At 39.2% G+C, this 24,645-nt stretch overlaps 1 protein-coding gene across 7 annotated transcripts in view; it reads left to right on the plus strand.

Moving 5' to 3' along the window:
- The window catches only part of LOC147025699 (xanthine dehydrogenase/oxidase-like), a 359,829-nt gene that overhangs the window by 224,490 nt on the left and 110,694 nt on the right, over positions 1-24,645 (plus strand). For all 7 annotated transcript variants that reach the window (XM_085880375.1, XM_085880376.1, XM_085880374.1 and 4 more), the window contains 6 exons: positions 2,072-2,161; positions 2,475-2,644; positions 3,116-3,242; positions 7,691-7,813; positions 12,734-12,833; positions 13,663-13,787. In XM_085880375.1, coding sequence (XP_085736501.1) covers positions 2,072-2,161; positions 2,475-2,644; positions 3,116-3,242; positions 7,691-7,813; positions 12,734-12,833; positions 13,663-13,787 — 735 coding nt within the window. The remainder of the gene's footprint in view (positions 1-2,071; positions 2,162-2,474; positions 2,645-3,115; positions 3,243-7,690; positions 7,814-12,733; positions 12,834-13,662; positions 13,788-24,645) is intronic.

The following is a 24,645-nucleotide window of genomic DNA, read 5'->3' on the forward strand; positions in this document are numbered from 1 at the left end:
TATTTATTTTCATTTATTTATATTTTCATTCGTGGATGTTGTCTGACGATTCTGTGATTTTTCCTGGTGTACCGGCTTCGATTTTCATCGGCACCCGGAAGGTACCGGTCTTTCATGTCAGTCAGTCAGTTAGTCAGTGATTAGAAAGAGCTTTATGTTTTTAGATATTCCATGACGTTGATATTGATAGGAAGCAGGCTCAGTTGCCTGGACTTGAGATTATCATAATGTGCAACCTCTTTTATGACAGAGGGTACAAATACAACAACTCAAAAGTGATGCCATTAGCCCACAGTTGGACACAATAACCAAGGGTAAAAATACCCCAACAGCAAATGTCCCTGTTGTTATAAAAACTTTTAACAGTGATCTCACTCATCTGAGAATACTGCTGCTCATGCTGAGATCCAAGATTCAAATCCTGTGTTGATTTGTCCATTGCCTACTCAGGTCGTGATGATTCATGCAAAAGTGCACAGTCTCCTCAAGTCCTCCTCCATGTGATGCTCATATTCTCCTCTGTGAGCCTTCAGGCACAATTTTTTTTTTAAAAAACTTTAAAAAAAACAATACACCCATGTCTGAAGGAAGCTGTTCAGTTTGACATTTTAATATGAAATAGGCGAATCCTAGAAACGAACGAAACCCATTATAATTACTCTTGAGAACCCGTTAGAACCCTCAGTATTACCCTTTAGAACCCTTTAAAACTATGCTTGAGAATTGCCATTTCGAGCCCTTTAGAATGATCCTTTTTAACCCTTTAGATTTACACTTTATTACCCTTCAGAATTAAACACGGTGGGTTAGAAACGTTCTTATTCTTCATTTTTGACAGATGGATGGAAGGATGTCACCACATACCGAACCAGCTTCAATCCTTAAAAATGTTTGACAATGTCAGGATCAGTATTTACTCTTGAGGTGATGAGGTCGGTTTGAAACTTCTCAATCTTTGCAGGAGAGAAGCTTACTTGTTCTGGGGAATAGCTTGTGAAAGGGGGGTTAGGCATCGGAAATGGAGGAAATGATTGGCAACCCGAGCATTTTCACCAAGGACAAAGCTCTGATACTCTGCCATGTTATTATCATTATGTCGAATATGACACAGGGCATGATCATGGCTTATTCAGAATATTCCATCCTTTAAATGTAATATATTAAGAAGAATGGTTTTTTCTTTTATGCATTTAGACCCTGCAGGAACCAGTGCAACCAAACTTTGTGTGGCCTCCTCTTTCAACCAGACGAAGGTCGAGAGCTTTGTTTCGATTAAATTTTTAAAAATTGAAAAATTAAAAGACAATTCAATCAGATATTTGGACTGCAGGCTTTGATTGGGTCTTGTGCTAATACACTCTGCATTTTGTTTTTTTACCTTCCCGGGAGCGATCGAGTAAATATGTATTGTGAAGAATGGATGTTGAGGTTGTATTTGGTGATTTGGTGTCAGCATCACAAATTAAATTATCATAATGTGTACCTGTGCTCGTGTTATTAAAAGATTGCTTTACACATGTTTATTTTAACACCTCCATGTTCAGGCCTCGAGTGAGTTTGTCGCTTCCACTGCCTGGGATTTCCCTGGGAGCGATCCAATATGTTTTGTGAAGATCGATGTTGAGGTTGTTGTGACACGTTTTATTTTAAAAAATAAAATTAATAAAAAAAACAAGTTAAAAGAAGGGAAAGTGATTGAATCGCATTTTACAACACCCCCAGATTGGTGCTTCATATGAAACCATAAGGCCAACATTCCCCAATTGGTCATGCAGGAAATATTTAAATGCACATTTATATTTCATTGGATTTCCCCGGGCAACGCGGGTACTTCAGCTAGGTTTTTATATTTCTCATAATTAAATTATTAATCCATCAAATCATTGTACTGATACATTATCATGGTGAGTACAGCAGAAATGTTTCCTGTCTGAGCTATAGAAAATAATGCTTGTCTTTAAATCATGTGTGAGTAAAATTCTCTTGAACAAACTGCAGGTTACAAGCTCTTGGTTATTTGAACTGAAGATGTGTTTGAATTCAGGATCTTACACAGGTATGTGTGTGACAGGGTGAACCAGGAGATTCTGTGCCGATGAGATTCAGCAGTGTGCTGGACGAATTCCAGGAGGAACCTTTGAAAAGTACTCAACTGTATCAGGTGCCTAGTAATGTATAATCGGCTTGTAATGTATCAGCTAGTAATGTATAATCGGTATAGTAATGTGATAATGTATAATCGGTATAGTAATGGCTAGTATAATAGGCTAGTTATGTGAAAAAAAACTTCCTTTTACCTTTAAATTATTTGAGTGTTTCACGCTTACCCTTAAATTTCCATTCATAATTACAGATTGTGCAAGGTTTAACATGATTGGTTAGGTGGTCTGGATGAAAGGGGGTTCCACGGGTGCTTGCCGTTGAGATGATTGTCTAACTTGATTGTAACACTGGTCCTGATTAATTTTTTACAGGAAGTTCCCACAACTCAGGCTTCTGAAGACCTTGTGGGTCGTCCAGTTGAGCATCTTTCTGCTGCAAGGCATGCTACCGGTGAAGCGGTATTCATCTCAGATGAGGTTTCAAGACGTGGAGAGCTGCATCTTGCCTTGATCACCAGCACCAAGCCTCATGCTCGCATCCTGTATGGGCTTCAGTATCCCTTTTTGGTTTATCAATTATGAGTTGTTTGTTCACTAAATGGCTATTCCTATGTTGATCTGGTTTTATTCATAATGTCAGGATGGCAGTTAGAAGAAAAATAGTTTGGGAGAAAAAGAGTAAAGATAATTTAAAAAGGAAAGAGAAAGAAAAAAAATATAGAGAAAAGGAGTAAAGAGGAGTCGGTGAATCGTACAGTTATGTGTGGAGCATAATTATGATATTCATGTTGACATAATATATACGAGGAGGTTGTGAATTGCATCTTCAGATTGTGAATTGCAGAAAATTAATCAAGGAGATGTATCGGTACAATTTAAGTATTTTATGTGTAGATGAAGTAAATTCATGTCGTACAGAAAAAGAGAGTTAGAGTGCAAAAATGGAAATAAAAGAGAAATTTGGATATGTTAAACCAAATGAGATATAAATACCTATTATGTACATTTTCCAGAGACGTGGATCCTTCTAAAGCGCTGTCTCTTCCTGGTGTGCGAGCATACGTTGGAGCTGCAGACGTTCCTGGCAACAACCAAATTGGCATTACCATAAAGGACGAGGAAGTATTTGCAAAAGATAAGGTGAGAGGAGTTGCAATAAAAATTTGCCTTAATTTTGGATTTGTTGTCAACAAAGAAAGATGATGGACAAGAGTATCGTGAGATCTCAGAGAGTCCGATCACCAGCATATCCTGATCTTTTTTTTATGCCTCCGCTGACGAAGTCGTCAGTGGCATTATGTTTTTGTGTTGTCCATCCGTCCGTACGTACATCCATGCTAATTTTCTCTGTTTTCTCTGCACCCGCTTCTCTGATTGACATCCAATTTTCACCATTGGTGCAACAACTACTCATGTAGAATGTTTTAATGATAACTATGATGTAATGGGTCACGTGGAGTGGCAGCCATGTTGCAAAAAAGGAAAAACTTTGGACCCCTGTATCTCTAAAACTGCTCCATTGAAAAATGGAAACTTTGCACATATGAAGTACTACCCATGGGAAACAAGTGGGACTTTTGATGATGTCATGGGTGGTTCCATCATGACGTCATAATTGTATATGTCAAATGCTTTAGCCGATCAGTATGAAAATTTTTGAGGGTCATTCAGGGATAAATTGGATGGAGGGGTGGCGGGGGGGGGATGACATCATCGGTCACGTGTTCATCAGCCATATTGTTTTTTTTTTAAACAAAAAAGCCTTCAAAAATCTTCTCCAAAATGGTGGAAAATTGCAGATCTTCTTCTCCTCTGCATGAGGAACAAAGAGTTCTCCACCTATGACATCATCGGTCACATGGTTTGGCAGCTATGATTTTTTGAAGAATATACCTTTAAAAATCTTCTCCAGAACGGCTTGACAGATCGAGTGGAATTTTCACCCAAATGTTTCCCAAGCATTGGGGATATCATGTTGTTCACGAATAATTAATAGGTCACATGGTCTGGTAGGATTGAATTTCATCCATATTGGATTGAACGAAAATCTTTTTAAAATTATTTCTCCTGAACAGTTTATCAATCGACATGAAACTTCACAGTTATGACCTAGTCGTCACGGTGAATATATGTTTTAAATTTCAACCTGAGCGGACGCATGGTCTGGCAGCCAGAATTATTTCATATTTTGAATCCAGGTTCAGGAATTTAAATCAATCTTGGTACAAGTATGTATCATGATCTCATAATGTGGGTGGAGTCATACCTGGCGACATCGTGACGTCGAAGAGTGCCCTTCTCGTTTTTACAGAGATAAAAGCTCATTGAATAGCTAAAGATTTTCAAACTTCCCTTTCTTGGCTCTGGCAAAATTTTTAAGTGCAAAGTTGTTTTCCTATTCAACAGCCTTGAGAAGTCAATATCTACACATTGGTTGATGTTCCTTGAAATAAATTGAGGCTTTTTTAAAACTTGAGTGGAGAAATGAGTTAGAAATTAAACACATTTTAATTTTACATTGATTGAATCAAACTTTAAATGTGTGGGTGCAGATTTATCTCCAGTACGGTATACACTCAGTGTACAAAACATGAAGGAATACCTGCTCTTTCCATGAAATAGACTGATCAGGTTAATCCAGGTGAAAGCTATGATCCCTTGTTGATTGCACCTATTAAATCCACTTCAATCAGTGTAGATAAAGGGGAGGAGACAGGTTATAGAATGATTGTAATGCCTTGAGATGATCGAGACATGGATTATGTGTATGTGCTATTCAGATTGTGAATGGGCAAGACAAAATATTTAAGTGCCTTTGAATGGGGTATGGTAGTAGGTGCCAAGCACACCAGTTTGTGTGTGTCAAGAACTGCAACTCTGCTGGGTTTTTCATACTCAACAGTTTCCGATGTATATCAAGAATGGTCCACCAACCAAAAGACATCGATCCAGCCAATGGCAAGCCAGTGGTCGAAAATGGCTCGTTGATGAAAGAGGCCAAAGGAGGAGGACACAAATTGTACAGAGCAACAGACGGGCTACAGTTTGTCAACTGACAGTCCAGTACAACATTGGTGCAGAAAAACCCATAAATGAATGTACAACTCATTGTACCTCAACATGAATGGGATATGGCAGCTGACAACCGGACAGAGTTCCCCTTCTTTCAACAAAAATACAAGAACCTGCAGTTGTAGTGGGCTAAGGAGCAAAAACACTGAGCACTGGAGGATTGGAAAAACATTGCCTGGTCTGATGAATCCTGGTTCCTGCTGTTTCGTATTGATGGGAGGACATGGGTATGGAGAAAACCACTGAGTACTTGCATCCATCATACCACGTATCAACATTGCAGGCTGGTGATGGTGTTGTGTGTGATGGCGTAGAGTGTGTTTTCATGGTTCACATTGTGCCCCTCGATAAAATTGGAGCAACGTTTGAATGCCGCAGGATATCTGGACATCATTGCCAATCAGGTGCACCCCTTCATTGCAGCAGTGTATCCATCTGCAAATGGATTTCTTCAGCAGGATAATGCCCCATGCCACAAGGCTAGGATTGTCCAGGATTGGTTTCATGAACATGACAGTGAATTCAGCTTACTGCAGTGGCCTGTCCAGTCACCAATTGAGCATGTGTGGGATGAGATAGAATGAGCTATTCAGAGTAGAGTCCCACTACCAGCCAACTTGACACAACTGTGGGAAGCATTGTAGTCAACATGGGCCAAACATCCCTATAGAATGCTTTCGGCACCTTGTAAAGTCCATTCCTTGACAAATTGAGGCTGTTCTGAGGGCAAAACTCAGTATTGGGAAGGTGTTCTTCATGTTTTATTCACTGAGTGTATATAGGTTTTATACATTAATTTATCTTTGTATTTAAAATATTGACTCATGGAATAGAGAGTTGACAGAGTATAAGTTATACACTGGCTGTAGTTGAGCAATGAGACAATATGTGACATGATAAGGAGAAGAATGAACAGGAGGAGGAGGAGGAGAGTGAAGAGGGAAGCAAATGCAGTGACACACGAGTCCATAGGGAAAGGAAAGGGTAGGTTAATGAGGATATAAATGATAATGTATAGTTGTATTAAATGGATATCTTGCCACAAATCAATAACTCATTTGTCCCACAGTTAGCATCATTTCTAAGGGACATGACTTTCCTGCTAGTGCAGTGCTTCCTGTAGGAATCGGTTCAGAGTGACAGCAAAAACTCGCTGACTCTTTGGGAAAGATACCGTAAGATCTTTAACAGCCAAGTAATGCGAGCAGACGGGTCCTGTGCGTTGACGTATTCTTCAGCAGACACCATGTGATCTTTAAGATCCATCACGTCATGTTAGAAGGTTTGTCTTCAGATAAATATCAAGCACATTTTATCAGGATGTTCTCCAGGCAGGAATAAACAAGAACAAAGGAGTGGAGGTGAGCAATAAGAATAAATATTGCAAGGTCACCAAGAGAGGGATACTGGACGAACACATGCACATTGGAGGGAATGTGGAGGGATGTAAAGCAAACGGCAGCAAGAAGAGGGAGAAAACAGAAACCATGTCGAATGCCAAGCTGTGTCCAGAGACGTGACCCTGACCTCATATTTGAGATTCAGGGCCTCTTGCTTTGTTGAGAGAGAAGCAGCAACATATCCAAAGTTTAGTGACTGTGATGGAATCCAAACTTGTGTTAAAATAATCAGGCCATTTGAAAAAAATATTTCTGATTAAATACAATTATGAATTGTTATTGCCTACAATTATGCATTCCAGGACTTCGCCTATTATTGGAAGAAACCCAACTCAAGCCTGCAAAAGAAAGGATCTTGTTCTGCATCTTGTTTATTGCAAGAAATGTTTGTTCTACAGGAGGTGATCGAAGTTGATGGAGAGGCTGAAGAGAGATTTCTGAGGAAAATAGAGAGCAGCACAACAGGATTTCTGAACTGTCGCTGATTTTGCCGAGTGCCCATTACCAATCTTTGCCCATTGCTGAGCAAAGTCAAGGCTGGCCAGAACGTTCTCTACATTTTTAGGGTGAAAAAGTCAGTGTTCATTAGGGAGTGGTGATGAGAGGGAAGTGTTGGAAAAGAGATGGATGAGTAGGACACACAAGCTATGGAGGCAAAGGCTGAGTTTAGACTCTTTGTTGTATCTTGAATGAAGTCAGCTGGAATGACATTTCAGATGATGGAAGGGTTGGAGTGACAAACTTAACTGGGTGATACCAAGACTTTGAATAAAGATACTGTTTGGAAAGTTTCATCGTCAGGTTTGCCCGATAATGTGTTCTGGCTCACCTGTGGATGGATACACACTAGTGAACCTTGCAAAATGACTTCCACCTTGATCTGGTGAACTTTTCATGATGAAACAGCATGTTCTTCGAAAGCCATTGCCTCATCGCAAGATTCAGTGTACCAGGATTTGGTGGTTATGAAAGCTGCAAATGAGATGGGATTTATACACGTTTATTTGCAAGGATGTACGATTTGAACTGGTTCTCAAACAAAAATTGAATTTTGCTGCAACTGTCACACAATTATCATTTATGAATATTATTTACACCATTCCTTATATCAACCAGATAACTTGTGTGGGTCAAGTAATTGGAGCTGTGGCAGCAGATTCTGCAGAACTGGCACGGAGGGCAGTTTCTGAGGTGCAAGTCACATATGCCGACCTCGAGCCAGTCATCATCACTATTGAGGTAAGAGCTTGTCCATCAATAATCACTAAGCTCGACCCACAAGAAAACTACTTTCTGTCAAATGCATTGAATTAAAAGTGCAGCGAGACTTTGACGATTGCACTCAATTTATCAACATGATAAAAAGTGGAAGAGAAAATAAACATAAATTTCAGAAATCCTTTACTCTGCATCCTTCTGAGATCATATTTCATATTTTTCTTGAAATTTTGTGAATTTCCCATAATTTCTGTGGAAGCAGACACATTTTCAATTTGTGTGTCCAACATTGGCAATAAAAAAACATGACGTGCTTTTCATAGCCAATCAAGGAACCAGGAAGGCATTGTTGCCTGAACACCAATTATATAAGCTCACCTGGACTTTAGTCAGGTGAACTTATGTGATCGAGCAGTCTCCATAAATGAGTGAATCAGTCAGTCAGTCAGTTCAGGGGGTCTACATGGTTTTTTTGACTCTGCCAAAAATAGGTACTTGCTCTCTTCTTCAAAACCACACACACCATTTCAATAAAACTTGAACACAACCTTCATCACCCATAGTGTACCAAAGTTTAATTGACCGCATCAAAATTGGCGCTCATTAAAGAGGTCTACGGGGGGTTGATGAGCTCCCCCCCCCCACCACAAAATAGGTATTTGCTTTCTTCAGAGAAACTACACGCACAATTCTGATGAAACTTGACCACAACCTTCACCATCCATGATGTACTAAAGTTTGTTCATGACATTAAAAAATAAATTGGGGTCTAAAGGGGTCTATAGAGGGGTTTCCCCCAAAAGTATGTATTTCCTTTCTTCTCTGAAACTACACACATGATTTTGATGAAATTTGACCACAACCTTCATCACCATTTGTTCATGGCATTTAAAAAAATGGATTTGAGGGGGTGTACAGGGTGGTTTTTTCCCCCCAGAATAGGTTATTTTCTTTCTTCTCCGAAATGGCACACCACTTAGATGAAGCTTGACCACAACCTTAATCACTCGTGATGTCCCAAAGTTTGTTCACGGCATTAAAGAAAAATCCATAGGTATTTACTTTCTTCTCCATTACATATTTTGTGGGTCATCCATTCCTACCAGTGGTTCCCTGGTTTTCATATCCAGCTGCTACCAGGTGTGCGCCCATGGGTATTGCCCCTATTTTTAATCTCGCCCTGAATGGGATGTGAGACCATTTCCGTGTGTCTGTGTGTGTGTGTGTGTGTCCGCGTCTCTATATTTTGGCTTTAATATGTTTTTCTCTGCAAATGTTTGTCCAACGATGCAAAACATTCAACATAGGAGTGACTCACCATGGAGAATACAGCAAACCCTCAAGTATCGCGAGTTCTAATATCATGGTTTTTGAACAATCGTGGGCATCCCATTGTGTTCCAATTTAATTATCGTGGGATTTCATTTCGACCAATAATGGTTTTTCACCTGAGATGAGCCATTGTTTGCATCCGTGTGTACGATTATCTCCCATTACGAGTCTTTTGTTTTCCATACACCGCTTTTAATGAGCCTAAACATAAAGTGATGGACAAAGTTAGTTATGCCAAAAGGCAGAGAAAGTTTATGACATTTTGAGAAATGATCGAGTTGTGAGATACATTGGCTCAAGGTGAAAGTGCGGCATCTGTACGGGCCGCCATTAGTCGTAAACCAGTCTCACAAACCGTGACCCTCAATTTGAAAGGATAGAAAAAAAAACGCTTAATGTTTGGATCGAGGACCAATCAGCAAAAGTTGTTTTTGAGTGGACCAGTGATATGGGAGAAATCATTGCAGCTTGGGCAACATTTCCACGATGCCCCCAGGGACGAAGGCTCCAGTTCAACCATGGCTACCCACAACTTCCATGCCAGGAAGGGCTGGTTTGAGAAATTCAAAAGAGGTTTCGGCCTCTATCATATAAAATTAGTCTGAGACGCAGCATCGTCAGACGATGATGCTGTGAAAAACGACCCACCACAGCTCATGGAACTAATTGAGGTGAAGAGATTAATGCCGGAGCAGGTTTTCAATGCCGATGAGATGGAATTATTCTAGAAGAGGATGCCATCTGATAACTTCCTCAACAAACAGGAAAGATCTGCTCCGGAGTTGAGGGTAAGGTGGTTAAAGGGGATCCCAAATGCTCAGACCATCTCAACACTAATCTATCCCTTGATAGATACCCTACAGAATAGATATGATGTGTCTTTTTCCAATTTCTGAATTATGAAGTCGGTAAATTTGCGATTAAAAGCTGAAATCTTCTTCTTCAGGTTATCCATGATGTCGCATCAGGAAGTGGACTGTCATATCCGTACTGTTGTGGAATGAATGGAACCGTTTCATCATGGAATAGTTTAACTCAAACGGCGAATAATTTTTGATTTTCCACAAGTATGCCGAGTCGATGCATCATTGGTGCTTGTATAGTAAGGAATACAAATCGAGATGGTTCCATGCTACACCAATAGCTGAAAGACCCTAAGTTTGCCAGAAATTGGACGAGCCTTGTCCGAAATTCCCGAGTTCTGAACGGACCAACAAAATGTTTGCCGTTGTGCTCAGAACATTTTACAAAACACCGTTATGGAACTACAGAGATGACGACATCTTGCGGGTTTCTGTCGTCATCCTGATGATTAAGTGGATGAAACAGCCGTCGCTTGAAACTGCAACACCATCTCTACGCAGCTACGGATTTGAGCAGTGATCAGTACACGGCGATTTTAGCAGTGAATCAAACACCGGTTGCCATTGCTTGGCCTTTACCACAATAGCAAGTGAAATTATTGATGATCAACACAAACTACTACAAATCAAATGAACCAACATATATTTATAGGGGAGAGAAAATATGTATGTATCATCTACTCCTCAGAAAGGATTTCACCGAGGACGTTAAAACTTGCAGGGTTCCCCCCCTCCCACCCCATCCCCAGCACCACTGCACCTCCACAACCCCCCTCCAGAATCAACCATCAACCCCACAATACCCTCCACCATCCCCCCACGATCCTTCATCAACCATTACCCCCACAACACCCATTACCAACCCCCATGATCCCCCATCAACAATCACCCCACAATACCCACAAACTGCACACAAACTTTCTGATTTTCAAAGAGGACGAATTGTTGGCCATTCGAAAGATGGAGTCAGCCAGCGTCTGCTCAGAACCTTGGCATTCCGCTTTCTATGGTCAATTGGGTGATTGTGCAATTCACCATTGAAGGCAAGGAATCCACAGCTTCCCGTTCTGGTCGATCTGGGCCCTCAGAAATGTCTTCGAGCTGTCAAGCGGTCCAGCAGTGAGAAAACTCACCATTGTAAGGCAGCAGATGTTGCAGAGGAGGTCCAGGTTAGCTCAAGAACTGCCGTGCGGTACCTTCATCAACTGGGATACTATGGGAGAGCAGCTCGGAGAAAACCTTTTCTTAGACCAACCAACATTCAAAGGAGAAAGAAATGGGCTGACGAGATGGCCAACACACCCTTGGAGCTTTGGCAAACTAATTTTTTTCAGATGAGTCCCAATTTGCTTAATTTTCTGACACTGGATGCATATGGTCTGGAGACTTCCCGGTCAAGAGTTTTCTTTGAACCGATTGCAGACAACTGTCAAACATGGTGGTTTTTCAGTGATGGTGTGGGGAGTAATCTGGAGCACTGGTCGATCAGAGCTTGTGGAGTGTGTTGGCAACATCAACACCACGACACATTTCTATCCTTGAGGATGGACTTCTCCCTGTCTCCAATGGTCAGATGGTCAAAAACAGCGCTCTGTTCATGGAAGATGGAGCTCCATGCCACACTGAAAAAAAGACCAAAGAATGGCAGGACAGAAATGGGATCAAGCGACTTCCATGGCCAAGTCAGTCTCTTGAGATGAATCCCATTGAACACCTCTGGACCACATTGGATCAAGCTGTTCGGCAAAGTCCAGGAAACCAACATCATGGGCAGAGTTGCTAACCCGTTTGCATGAAGCCTGGGCAGAAATCCCACAAGAGAAAATTTCAGAACTCGTTAGTTCTTTACCTGAAAGAGTAAAAGCGTTGAAATCTGCAAATGGCAAGTCCACAAAATACGAGTGTATGGATTAAAATGGATCAAATGTACTTCAAATGTTCAACAAAAAAAGTATTTTAAAAGTATGGTGACTATTTACTTCTGACATGTCTCTGTACAAAGTTTGTTCACAGCATTAATAAAAAAGAATCAGGGTCGAAGGGGGTGGGGTGGGTTTCATTGAATTGCACCTGATTCAGTTGAATTTCAGGATGCGTGGTCCTATTTTTTGGATCTTCACCATGTTTGCATTTTTTGTTGTTGAACACTGCTTTTATCACATAACAGTTGTAAGTGAAAAAGTACAAAATGTCTTTCTATGAATTATCAGTTTTGGAATATGTACAGTAGTTGCAAATTCAGTGAAAGATCTATTGGTCTGTGTTGGCGACAGAAGAGAATAAAACGAAAAGAAAATGGTTTATTCGACGTGGAAGATGAAACGGTGCGAATGTTTCAGGCTTTACCTCTTGTCAAAGTAAATGAGAATCTTTCTTTGGCTTCAATAAAAGGATGAAGGCCAAACCATCAGCACTGTTTCATCTTCCAAAGTGGATAAATGAACCATTTTCTTTTTGTTTCTCAGTTTTTAAAGTTCAGTTTTGCTTTCCCTTTAATTGCCACATGCATAATGATTAAAAACTTTCTTTACATCATTGCTGCAAAAATGAGGTCATCATCATGACCAATTGAAGTAGAAATAGAAGTAACATTGTTAAAAAAAATATGCAGAGAAACTGCAGAATTACAATCAGTTTGAGGTTTTGTCCAACTGCAAACATTCAGGTTTTAATTTATATTTTTTAATCTTATGTATTTTAATCACTCTCAGTTATTCTCTGATCTTTGTTTTCATCACCTGCAAAGGATGCCATCAAGAATGAGTCATTTTATGAAGCTGAGGGATTAACGTTGGAGAATGGGAATGTGGATGAAGAATTTACGAAATGTGAACACCTGCTCGAAGGTAGGAAGTGGGGGAAAGAACTGACAATAAAAGAGAAAACAACAAAACTTGATAAAACCTCGTTTTTTGGTAGAACAATGAAGTAACATTTAAACTTTTATTTTCCTTGTATAATATCAATGATTGCAGATTTATACACAGAAATGATAAAAGTTAAAAAGAAAAACAAAAGCGTGAAAAATTGTTGGGGGTGGAAAACAATTTTAATATTCACTTGCTGTGCATTCGTCTTGTTATCCTTGGTGTTCACATCTGAGCACTTGTTTCACACAGTGATGATCTGAGGAGTGAATCCTTTAAATGGCAATGTTAAGCTGGCTATTGTGTTTTCTGGTATCTGCTGGTGGAAATTGAAGATCCTGGTATCTTTCATAAGTGGTAGACCATAGTGTTCCAGTACACTGGTCAAAATCTAAATTCCTGCCCTGATCAATGGAGGGCTGAGATGGAATCCAATGGGGTTCCAGCACTGACAGCACCGACAGAAATGATGTAACCTCACCCAGGTGTTTCAAATGCCAAACAAATTCTCAAATACAGTACTTACTGTGTTTGTTTGAGAATAGTCTACAAGTGTCACTGCAATCTACAAACGTGTGTAACTTATTTCTTGCCTTATCCAGTAAGTAAGAGAATTGTGTATAATCTCTTGTATTAACCTTTTTATACCACTGAAATATTTAATGGCAGACAGTAAAGATTACTTAAAGTCCCTGTCAAAAAGGGTCATTTGAATCCACGTAAAGGTTGATTAATGAAAACTCTATTGATTATCCCTTGTATCATGGCAGATAGTTTGATATACTGTCAGTACACCTTTTCACTCCAGGTGAGGTACGCCTTGGTGGGCAAGAACATTTCTATTTGGAAACACAAGCGGCTATTGCCATTCCAAACCTGGAGAATGGAACCATGGAAATCACAGCAACAACACAGAATCTGGATTATGTACAGGTACAATAATGTGTGATCAAACATAATATTAAATGATAAGCTGGTGGTGTGTGGCATGTTGGTGTGTGGCTTTACACACAGGCACCTTTATGCTGCTGCTTCTAGGGTTGGGCACCCCTAAAATATTCGCTTCGCAATCAAACTGTTTCAGGTCATGCCATGCAGCCCAATACGTTATGTTGGGTGTTATATAGTTTTGACATGATACACTTCTCAAAAATCATCTGCCATCATAGCTACAGTATGGTTACTTTATTTCTATGTTATGCTGTGTTGTGTTTTGTTTGTTAAGCTTCCCCCGAAAGGATAGTGAAAGGCTTATTGCTGTTGTCGGGTTTGTTTCTACATTCACACCCCCACTTTTTAATGGTACCACTGACACATTGACATTTTTAGTGGAGGTATTTTAAAATGAAAAGCACGGTGAGTCGGTGAGGCAGTGAAGCCGTCTGTCAGTCACTGAAGACTATATGCCTATTAATGACATCCTGTTTGAATGTTAATTCCCCAAGACCCATAAGACCCAAAAGTTACCAAGGACCAAAAAGACCCTGAAGACCCAAAAGTGACCGAGGGCTCAAAAGATCCAAAAGACCATGATGACCCCAAATCCCCAAGTACCCAAAAAGACCCCTAAGACCCTCTAGACCTTGATAAATCATAACAACACAGCAAATTTGTGACCCTTTAGACCTTAAAACCATTTAGACCCCTTACACCCTTCAGGCAGATTATAGACAGCTTAGACCCTTGACTATTGAGACCACTTGGACCTTTTTTATGTGACAAATTTCAAGCAAGTTTTTTTTTTATGTTGAAGGCTTTAGTCATGGACTAAATAGTTCTCATCGAGGTCAGGCCTTAAATAACAGAACTGATTTGATTGAAAAAAGTAAGGAAAGAGAGAATAGTCAGAGTTTTTGAGGAAGCAAAAAAAAAATCTGCTTTTTGAAAAGGGAAGGTCATAAGGAAAAGGGAAGTGTATGGGAAGGCGTGAGAAATTTATGAGTTCCAGAGTTTGGCAGTGGAAAGAGCAGTTTGTTTGGCAAAAACAAACATCGTAACGGCCCACCCTTGAGTTGCCAATAGCCACATAATAATCATGTGATGTGGCTTGTCGAATATTCCTTGGTCTCACGAATGGTGAAGCTACACAAGCAGTAAGTTCTTGCTTACAGAAACCGGTCATATCTGTGGAAAAGAGAAAGAGAGCTGACTTTGCGGCGGTCGAGTTTTTTTATTTTTATTTATTTATTTAAGCAGATCGAGTTTTGAGGTCAAATTGGTGGAGTTGGCAAGTCAAATAACTTTATATTTAATTTTGTCCAGTAAGTATGTGGAGCGGGTACCTCCCCAGATGTAAGAGCAGACTCTATACAAGGATGAATCATTCCTTTACGTAGTTGGAGCAACTTCAGAGGAGAAGAATCTTCGACATCTGAACAGGACTCCTAATTTCTTCATGGCAGACTTAGCTATTTGTATATTGTGTGGATTCCAGAATAAATTTGATGTTAGACTAATACCGAGTAGGATTATTGTATCACATGGTGTAAATGTAGAGCTTGCAAAGGAGATTGGAGAGTTGAGAGGAATTTTAGAGAGAGAGATGGGAAGAAGTTGAGTTTTTGAAGTATTAAACTTAACTTGATTACATTTGCCCCACTGGGAGATTTTGTCCAAATCCAAATGTAAAGAGGTGGCTGTGATGAAACGAGATGTAGATCGAGTGAGGGAAGAAGGGGCAGATGGGAAAGACATGGAGGAATGTAAAGTAGAGGTACATTCAAAGTACACCACCCCCATGCCAAATAAATAAATAACAAATCAATGCCGCCATGCAGCACATGGAGACAGAATTGGGAGGGAGTGTTGTACAATAATTGAGTGATTAATTGCAAAATTAAAATAAATAAATAATAATTGATTTCTCAATCATTTGGCTAATAGCATACCTAAATCTGGTGTTGGCTTAAAATTATAACCTTGTGTTGGCTTAGTGGTTAGGATGGTGGCTTGGGATCTTAGGGTCCTGAGTTCAAGCCCCGTTGGCTGCAGAATTAACACCAGGGGATTGACTCAGCATGTCATCCTTCCCTGTTTGGCGAAATGAGTATCAGTGTAGCAGCCAAAAGGTTGCACATGAAGGGAAGGGGTAATGATGGATTTATTAAATCTGGTATTGCTTTGGTGCAGGCATGATGGGCTGAATGGCCTCCTCCTGCACATAATTTCCTTGTAACCATCACTGTTTCATCCCAATCTGTAACTTTTTGAAAATTAAGTAATTGATCGATGAATTGATTAATCAATAAATCAAAAATACCCTTTATAGCCGAATCACTTGTTCACAGTCGTGTCCAAATATCAGCTTCCTACGTAGCTCAAAAAGTGCCTGAGATATTGCCAGGATCTCTTTCTTCTACCGTCTCCTCTCCTGTCTCGCCCCCCACCCCCCTGCTCTGTCTGCGATATGCCCCCACTATATTTCCACAGGGAGTTGAAGGTCCGCCAGCAACCCCCTTCTGGTGAAACTACCAAAATTACGAATCGCTGCTCACCTTCACTCTTTCATTCCTCTTTTTTCCCGCCTTTGGAATAAACTCCCACAATTTCTTCAATTCCATTTCCCTCCAGGACTTCAAAACAGCTGTTCACCACCACCTATTATCATCCCCCATCCAAAACCACGATCTTTTCTCCCCTTGTTAATACACCCCAACGCACCTCCTTCAAATTCCCTGCTTTCCTTCCTGAAAGTCCCTGTCGGGTCCATCTTGTACACCCTGTGTACCCCGCCCCATCCCTCTCCATTCCACAAATCTCCTAATGTCTCTGTTCCCCCACTGCTTTGTCCTTCCCTCTCCTGCCCCTCTTGTCTCCTGCTCCCCTTGTTATGCGTTGTGTTAGCTCTCACACGAGCCTCAAAAATGAATACAAATAATAATAATAATAATAATAATAATAATAATAATAATAATAATAATAATAAAAAGTAATGAATAACTCGATAATAATTACGGAATTTATCATTAATTGATAAATAAAAAAATTAAAAATACTTTTTCACCAAAGTACATCTTCACTTTTGTCCCCAAATTTCAGCTTCCGAGCTCAAATGATGGCCCGAAGATATCGCCCAGACAAGCAAGAAAGAAAATAATTATTCAAATAATTGATCAATCAATAAATCAAGGGCGGAGGAGCTCCTTGTGAGCCAGCGGCCATCCATATCTAGAGCCCAACTGTGTCTGTGGACATTCTCCTGCAATTGGGTTACTTCTTATTAGGAGGTTGGTGGCAGGATTTGTACTCCAGGCACCGTAAAACCCTTCATTCCGCAAACATTCCAGAAGCATAAAAAAAATCTGAAAACCCAGTCCATGGGAGTACCTCCTGTGCAGCTGCCCTTTGCAGTCCAGCTCACCAGATGACGGGATTGGGGCAAAGTCTTTGGGACCCCAAATGTTTGAGGATTTGAGGGAAAACCACGGGGTGACCTTCCTGGGTCAGATTGAGGTAGTGTTTATCGAGGTGGTGCTGAGGTGTCGTCCATCAGACGGCAGTCTCCTTGGTCTAACATGAGGCGGTCCCTTCGGATGGGTGCCTGGAATGTCCTATCCCTAAGACAGGATGAACACCTGACTCTGTTATCATCTGAGCTCAAGCATTTGGATTTAGTGAATCGGAATTCGCTCTGGAGGATTCTTGGTCTTCGTGGGTTGCCTCCAAAACTGATCAATCTGATGTCTGTATTGTACTCTGGTGCTGAGAGTGCTGTGAGATGTGGTGACACCATCTCTGACTTATTTCCAAATGTTACTGAAGTTCGGCAGGTGTGTGTACTTGACCCCACACTTTTCATCACTTGCATGGACTGGATTCTGGGGAGGATGTTGGAGAGATCAAGCTGCGGTGCATAGTTTGGGAATGTCAAGGTCTCTGACCTTGATTTCGCAGGTGATGCAATCATTTTTGCAGAGATTATAGATATCCTTTTGGGGGCCCTCAGGGTGCTAAATGAGGAGTCGGAGCCACTGGGATTATGGGTTTTAATCGAAACTAAGGTCCAGGCTTTCAATGACATCTTGGATGCTGCTATCCAGTCTGTACCTGTTTGTGGTGAGGATGTTGAGGTCACAGAGAGATTCACTTACCTTGGCAGTGATATTCATGTCTCTGTTGAATGTGAGCCAGAGGTCAACAGATATCTGGGTCGGGCCTGGGGAGTCATGGATTCATTGGATCATGGGGTGTGGCACTGCTGGTACCTGTGTGGGAGGAGGAAAGTCTGAGTCTTCAGGTCCTTGCTGTTTCCAGTCTTGCTCAATGCATGTGAGACTTGGACTTTGACCAGGGATATGAGATGGAGACTTAATTCCTTTGGTACCAGGTCTCTTTGGAGAATCCTTGGTTAACGCTGGTTCTGCAAAACACCATTCTGTTAAAATTTCATGACTTCAGCAAGTGGTGGAAGACCATAACTATCAAAATAATATTTAACCTGATTATTGTTAATGCAAACCCATTGAGAACCGTTTCCTTTTTTTAACTTCTAAATTCATCATCATATTTTTGTATATTTCGACAAGTTTGTGAATTCATCTCTCATAAAAAAAACGCATTATCAATTTTTAATTTCCCACAATATTTGCCAAGTTCTATATTTGATGTTGTCTTTCTTCCATAATCTTAAAACCGATCATCAATGCTCATTTGTTTATGATAAATATAGAATCCATTACCCCTTGTATTTAATTTTACACCTGCTTGTGTGATAGAAGAAAGCATATCTCCAACTACAATCTCGCTTTATGAGGTAGGCTTTCAAGTTTTTCAGCAAAATCTACATTTACACCACTTCCACCAATTTGTTTCTCCAACTTTTTGTGATGTCTTTCCAACTCTTTTTGAGCCTGGAGTTGAGCCTTCCTTTCGTTGCCGGTTTGAACCGCTGCTGAAGTTCCGCCCGTCAATGCTCCAGCCTCACTTAAACCATCAATGAAAGGAATTAGTAATGGGTGAAATCCTCCACTCGTCTCTCTTATTGAATATTTCTTCAACATTGGTTTTGACATTTTAATTTTAAGTGAGCCAGTATCGTTCAAGATTTTCACCTGTTCTCTTGTGAGCAAAACATCAATTCTTACTGCTACTTTTCTCTGATTTGTATTACCGTTAATCATACAAGGCTTTTGATTTTGAATACAAGATGATAGTTTATTAAGATTTATTTGATCAACATATTTGCCAGTCGGCACTTCACGACTCATTTATTTATCAAAAAATTATGTGAGACGAATCATAACACCATTATCTGTATTAATCTGTAATAATTCTGTTTCTTCCAAAAGCAAACAATATGTATCAACTTCTTCACTCTCTTCTCTTTCAATGTATAGGGAAGTATCCACTCGATTAGACTTTAGTTTCCTTTTGAACGCTCAGGTCCATCGCGCTGATTGTATGTGGGCTTTTAAATGCAACCATATCCAAAATGGGTTCTTTATTGCCATTGCTTTCACACACATTTTGGTAAGACTTGTATGCTTCAGCATAATCATTTTTTTCCCAATCAATTTCCAATCCATCTCGTGAATAAAATGTTCCCTCCAGAGAAACACGAAGTTGTTTCACCCTAGCATTATCACTCAACGCATTATTCTTATCAGTAGCAGTAGCTCCATCTGGTTTCGTTAAAATGAGCCATAGATATCGTGGCTTTCCTTCCAGAACACCCAAATTCCACTTGTAAGTGGTTTGGTTCAGTTTAACGTGTTAACATCTTCTTTTAAGGTATGATATATTGAGTGGTTTCTTTGAGTTAAGTCTTCTCTTCAACATCTCTTCTTTTTAAGATTAGGAGTATATTCACGAGCATACCAACTCATTTCATCAATAACAAATTTATTCTGAGCACCAAAAGCATTAGCCACACCAAAAAGCAATCTATTTTCATTATCATTCCTTTGCAGTTGAAATCTAATGTTAAGACGATGCAGAACTTTATCATGATCACGAAATCCAAATCTACCTTTAAGAGCAACTGCCATGGTAAAACAATTACCTGATTTGGTATCATCATTATACATTGCCTTTCTTTGACTATATCCAGGGTCTGTGATTGTTCCCATTGACAATCAGGGATAAAACCTTCGACAGCCCCCTTTCCCATTCTATCACTAAATGAATATAGTGTAAATTTCATCATTTCAGATGTTACAGAGACATAATCAACCACTTCAACTTCTTGTGTTCCAATATACAAACGAACACGATCAAACATTTTCCAAAATAAATCATTTACGAGTGTAGCATTTTTGTTCTTCCCAGCCTGAGTGAATGAAAATTTACGCAACAAGAACCTTTTGGCGAGATTAAAATATGTTTGTTGGTTCTTTATTTCAAAACTTTTTCCATTTGTCTTCCAGTCTGTTCCAGTTATTGCATTTACGTTGAAGTAATCTTCTTTTTTAGTGGAGTTTGAGATAATAATAGTATCATCCAAATCATAGATACTATCAATTGCTTCCATACTTGTATTTATTTAGGAAAAAAGATGTTAAAACTTTTGAAACCCTGATCCAAGTATTTTAATTATTTTCTGTCGTTCTTGGGGGGACAACTGAGTTTTGCCTTTCTTAATTTCTTTTATTGCTTGTAATTTATGAGATTCCTTCTGAGCATCTTTTATACTCTTTACAGCACCTGCTACATTTCCCACAGCAGAAGCAGTTGAACCAATTAGATCTTTATGTTTAAGAATAGTTGAACCAATACCCATGAGAGTATCAATTATCCCATCTCCTCGAAATTGATGTCCAACACCCCTTTGTCTCTTAGGTTTATAGTATCCTCTACCAAGATACATACCTTCACCCTTGTAGTATGGGGAAAGGAACATCCCATCCCCTGTAATTATTTTATATTTTCCCAACTCGTGTTTCCTCACAATAACCATCGTATTTATTTATTGGAAAACTTCACGTAGGTGGATTCTGATGGATATAATTTCTCCATTAAAAGAAATCATGCGATTATCTTGGTCGGTTATCCTAACATTTACTCTGAAAATGGTTTTTCCAGACACGTGCAGATAAACCAGATTTTTTGGTTCCATATTCAATTTCTAACAAATTGCGGTTGGGTATGCACTGAATGAAAATATTGTATTTGTTCTTATTCCATCATTATAAGCACCATCAATCAAATCACCGTGAATTAACACCATGTTTATACTTGAGGATATTTGAATGGCATTATCACAATAAAACGTCCCATTAGTTTCAATCTTTTTTGAATAGAATCCCAATAACTCTCTCAATGAAATATCAATTGTGAAATCAACCTTGTCGTTATTTTAAAGTTTAATTGTTGATTTTGAAGTATGTTTTTTAATATCTATAATAATATTTTTTGGTTCATCACCCTGTTCTTTCATAAGGCGAGTAATTTCGGAAGATATTTGAGAAATCTCGTATGTTCCAGGTGAAACTGTTGTAGTTTTGTAACTGCTTCCCAGATTATAATTAAACTTGTCATTTTTCTCTGTGATATTAAACAAGGTATGATAAGTTTCCATATACAATAAAGATGCCTCATATTCTTTCGGTGTGTCAAATTTTAGTGGGAATGGGAACGAAGATGTGTGATCACTTGTTGTGAAATTAAAAGTTTGGATTGTGCTTCTCATTTGTAAGTTTAAAAAAGTCTCTCTATCATTATTATAAATCTCTTTTTTTATTTTCTGAAACACCATACTTCTTCTTCTTCCTCTTTCGGCTTGCTCCCGTTAGCGGTCGCCACAGCGGATCAACCGTCTCCATTTCGCTCTATCCTCCACATCTTCCATTGACACTCCAACCACCCGCATGTCCGCCCTCACCATATCCATGCACCTCTTCTTTGGCCTTCCTCTTCTCCTCCTGCCTGGCGGCTCCATCTTCAACATCCTTCTCCCGATATACTCCGTTTCCCTCCTGTGCACATGTCCAAACTATCTCAATCTCGCCTCTCTCACTTTGTCTCCAAACTGTCCTACCTGCGCTGTCCCTCTAATATACTCATTTCTTATCCTATCCATCCTCGTCACTCCCAACGTCACTTATAACCTTGTGTTGGCTTAGTGGTTAGGATGGTGGCTTGGGATCTTAGGGTCCTGAGTTCAAGCCCCGTTGGCTGCAGAATTAACACCAGGGGATTGACTCAGCATGTCATCCTTCCCTGTTTGGCGAAATGAGTATCAGTGTAGCAGCCAAATAGTTGCACATGAAGGGAAGGGGTAATGATGGATTTATTAAATCTGGTATTGCTTTGGTGCAGGCATGATGGGCTGAATGGCCTCCTCCTGCACATAATTTCCTTGCAACCATCACTGTTTCATCCCAATCTGTAACTTTTTGAAAATTAAGTAATTGATCGATGAATTGATTAATCAATAAATCAAAAATACCCTTTATAGCCGAATTTCACTTCTGAAACACCATACTTGTTAATTAGTATTGTAAAGAACATAACAAATCATTTTTCTTCCAACATTCAATGGCAGTAATTCCACCATTATCTTATCGATAAATATATGCACTTCTTTATCATCTTTCAACAATAAAATATAATTGTCATTCACATCTACAATTAATGATATTTTTTCATTTTCATAATGAGAGAATTAAACACATTTAATATGGGATAAAATGTCTTTGTATTTACATTTATTAATTATTATCTTGCCAAAACGAAGTTTTTGCAAGATATGTTAGTCAGCTTGTATGTTTTTTTTTTAATTTTATTTTTTTTGTTTGTCTGTAATCACGTATAAAAAATTCTGCAGAGCACAGTTATCATTGGAAATTTTTGTAACTTCGCATATCAGAGGCCTATAGAGGTCCCTTTCAGCGCACAAAATTTTGAAGGTCAAGGTCAAAGTCAAGGTCACTTTGTCGCAAATCAGGGGAGTCGACGAAACCCTTATTTTTTGAGTAATTTTAATCGAATCGTCTCCAAACTTTATGGGAATGTAGTATATGGTCTGGTGCTCAGCTGATTAGTTTTTGGTGGCGATTGGCCTTGACCTTCATGGTTAGCGCTTGAGGTCAAACATATTTGACCCCAAGGTCAAATTTTCAAGTTTTTGGAACCATATCGTGTAGTACCTCAAATTGAACACCTTGATGAGTGCTTTATAGATATGTCAAGTTTGAGACATTATGAGGTCATTTGCTGACGTTATGAGGCAAACACATTTTTCATGGTTACTCTGTAGAACGATTCTCATCGGAATCTCGTAGTATAGGCAGATATTCCTCAAGGAGTCGCTCCTGGTGGATAGCAGCTCTGTTCACCTCAGTGTGACCTTAAAGAAGTCACACGTGGTCACCTTTTGGCAAGATACGGGTCACCCTGTGGGTGACATTGGTTTATTTTCATATTAATTAACTGATTATAAAATGGCTTGGCTGATGCTTCATAAAAACAATTATTTCCAGCCTTCCCCACAACCGAACAACAATAACAGTCGATTAACTAATTGTGATGGGTCATTTGGAAGAAAAGTAACACTTGAACCAAGCCTACTTGAAGCCTCAATTATGTGTTTCTCCTTTTCTTTCTTCCTTCCTTTACTGGCAACAGAAACTCCATAATCAAGCAAGTTTAATAAATCAACATCTACTCTATCATCCTCATTTTTTATATTCAAGGGTTTATCGAAATAACTTGATTCACCCCTCACAGTTGAACCTTGTCTTCCATCTATTATAAGAAGAAATATTAATCTCGGAGTTAATTTAACACGGGGTTGAATAGAATTCAAGAACATGAATTCATCATCAAATATCAACCCCTTTTCTTTAACAAGATGGAATATTGCTGGTTGTTCTGTTGGAATGAGACCTGCTCTGGTTTTTGAATCTGTTGAATATTCATTGTTTTGGAGAGCATTCACATCAAAATCAGGGGGTTGATTTATCTCTTCCAGTTGTTGAAATAATCCGTCATCATCATATTCTAATTCTCCAATATCTTCACATTCTTAATCCATCATTTGCCGAAAATATTTTATCATTTGAAGTTGTTTAGGGGTGTATTCTATCATTGGAACTGCAGACATATGTTTGGGAGTTTTTTTTAAAAAGTGGTTTAGAAAATTTCTCTTGTTTTCTTTCAAACGCTTCTTTTCTTTCAAACGCTTCTTCACCAATTAGCTTCTGTCTGCATTTATTCTTTATGTCTTCCTGTTGTTTTACAACTTTTGAAACCAACTCTTGATGTTCCTTAAATCTTCTTGCTCGTTCTTTCGCATCCATTTATTTATTGGGAAATATCATGGAATGAATTGTAAAGGTCAACAGGGAAATTTTCCTTTTCTTCATCAATAAAGTAGATGTGTTCAAATAAATTCTTTTCTTTCACTATTTCATCAATTTCTTCATGAGAATTAATATGATTTGGAATTTCTTCTTCCCCAATACTTTCTCCTTCCCCAATTTCTTCCTCCCCAAATGTTTAATAATTTGTCTCATTCCTTCTGGATTCGTTTCTAATAACCCAAGACCACCAGATGTTAGTTTCTTTAACTCACTCTTACAATGTGAATATTTTGTTGTACCAAGAGAGACCTCCTCAAATATTTGACCTTCTTTCCTCAATCACATATGTTCCTCAATTGAAATGTAGTCATGATCTTTACCTTCTACTTCTGGTCGCATTACTCTGGTTGTTGTGGATACAATACGTATCACAAGGTGTTTTTTTTTTATCTTTTCATTTTCACTATTCAAAAACCGAGATTTATGAAAGTTTTTTCCAAAAGCAGATTTACCCACAAGATTGATAATAACAACTACCATTTATGTATGTG

This window comes from Eptatretus burgeri, chromosome 5 (assembly GCF_056783735.1).
Source record: "Eptatretus burgeri isolate ZD-2024b chromosome 5, Ebu_testis_v1, whole genome shotgun sequence".
In the NCBI taxonomy this organism is placed as follows: domain Eukaryota; kingdom Metazoa; phylum Chordata; class Myxini; order Myxiniformes; family Myxinidae; genus Eptatretus; species Eptatretus burgeri.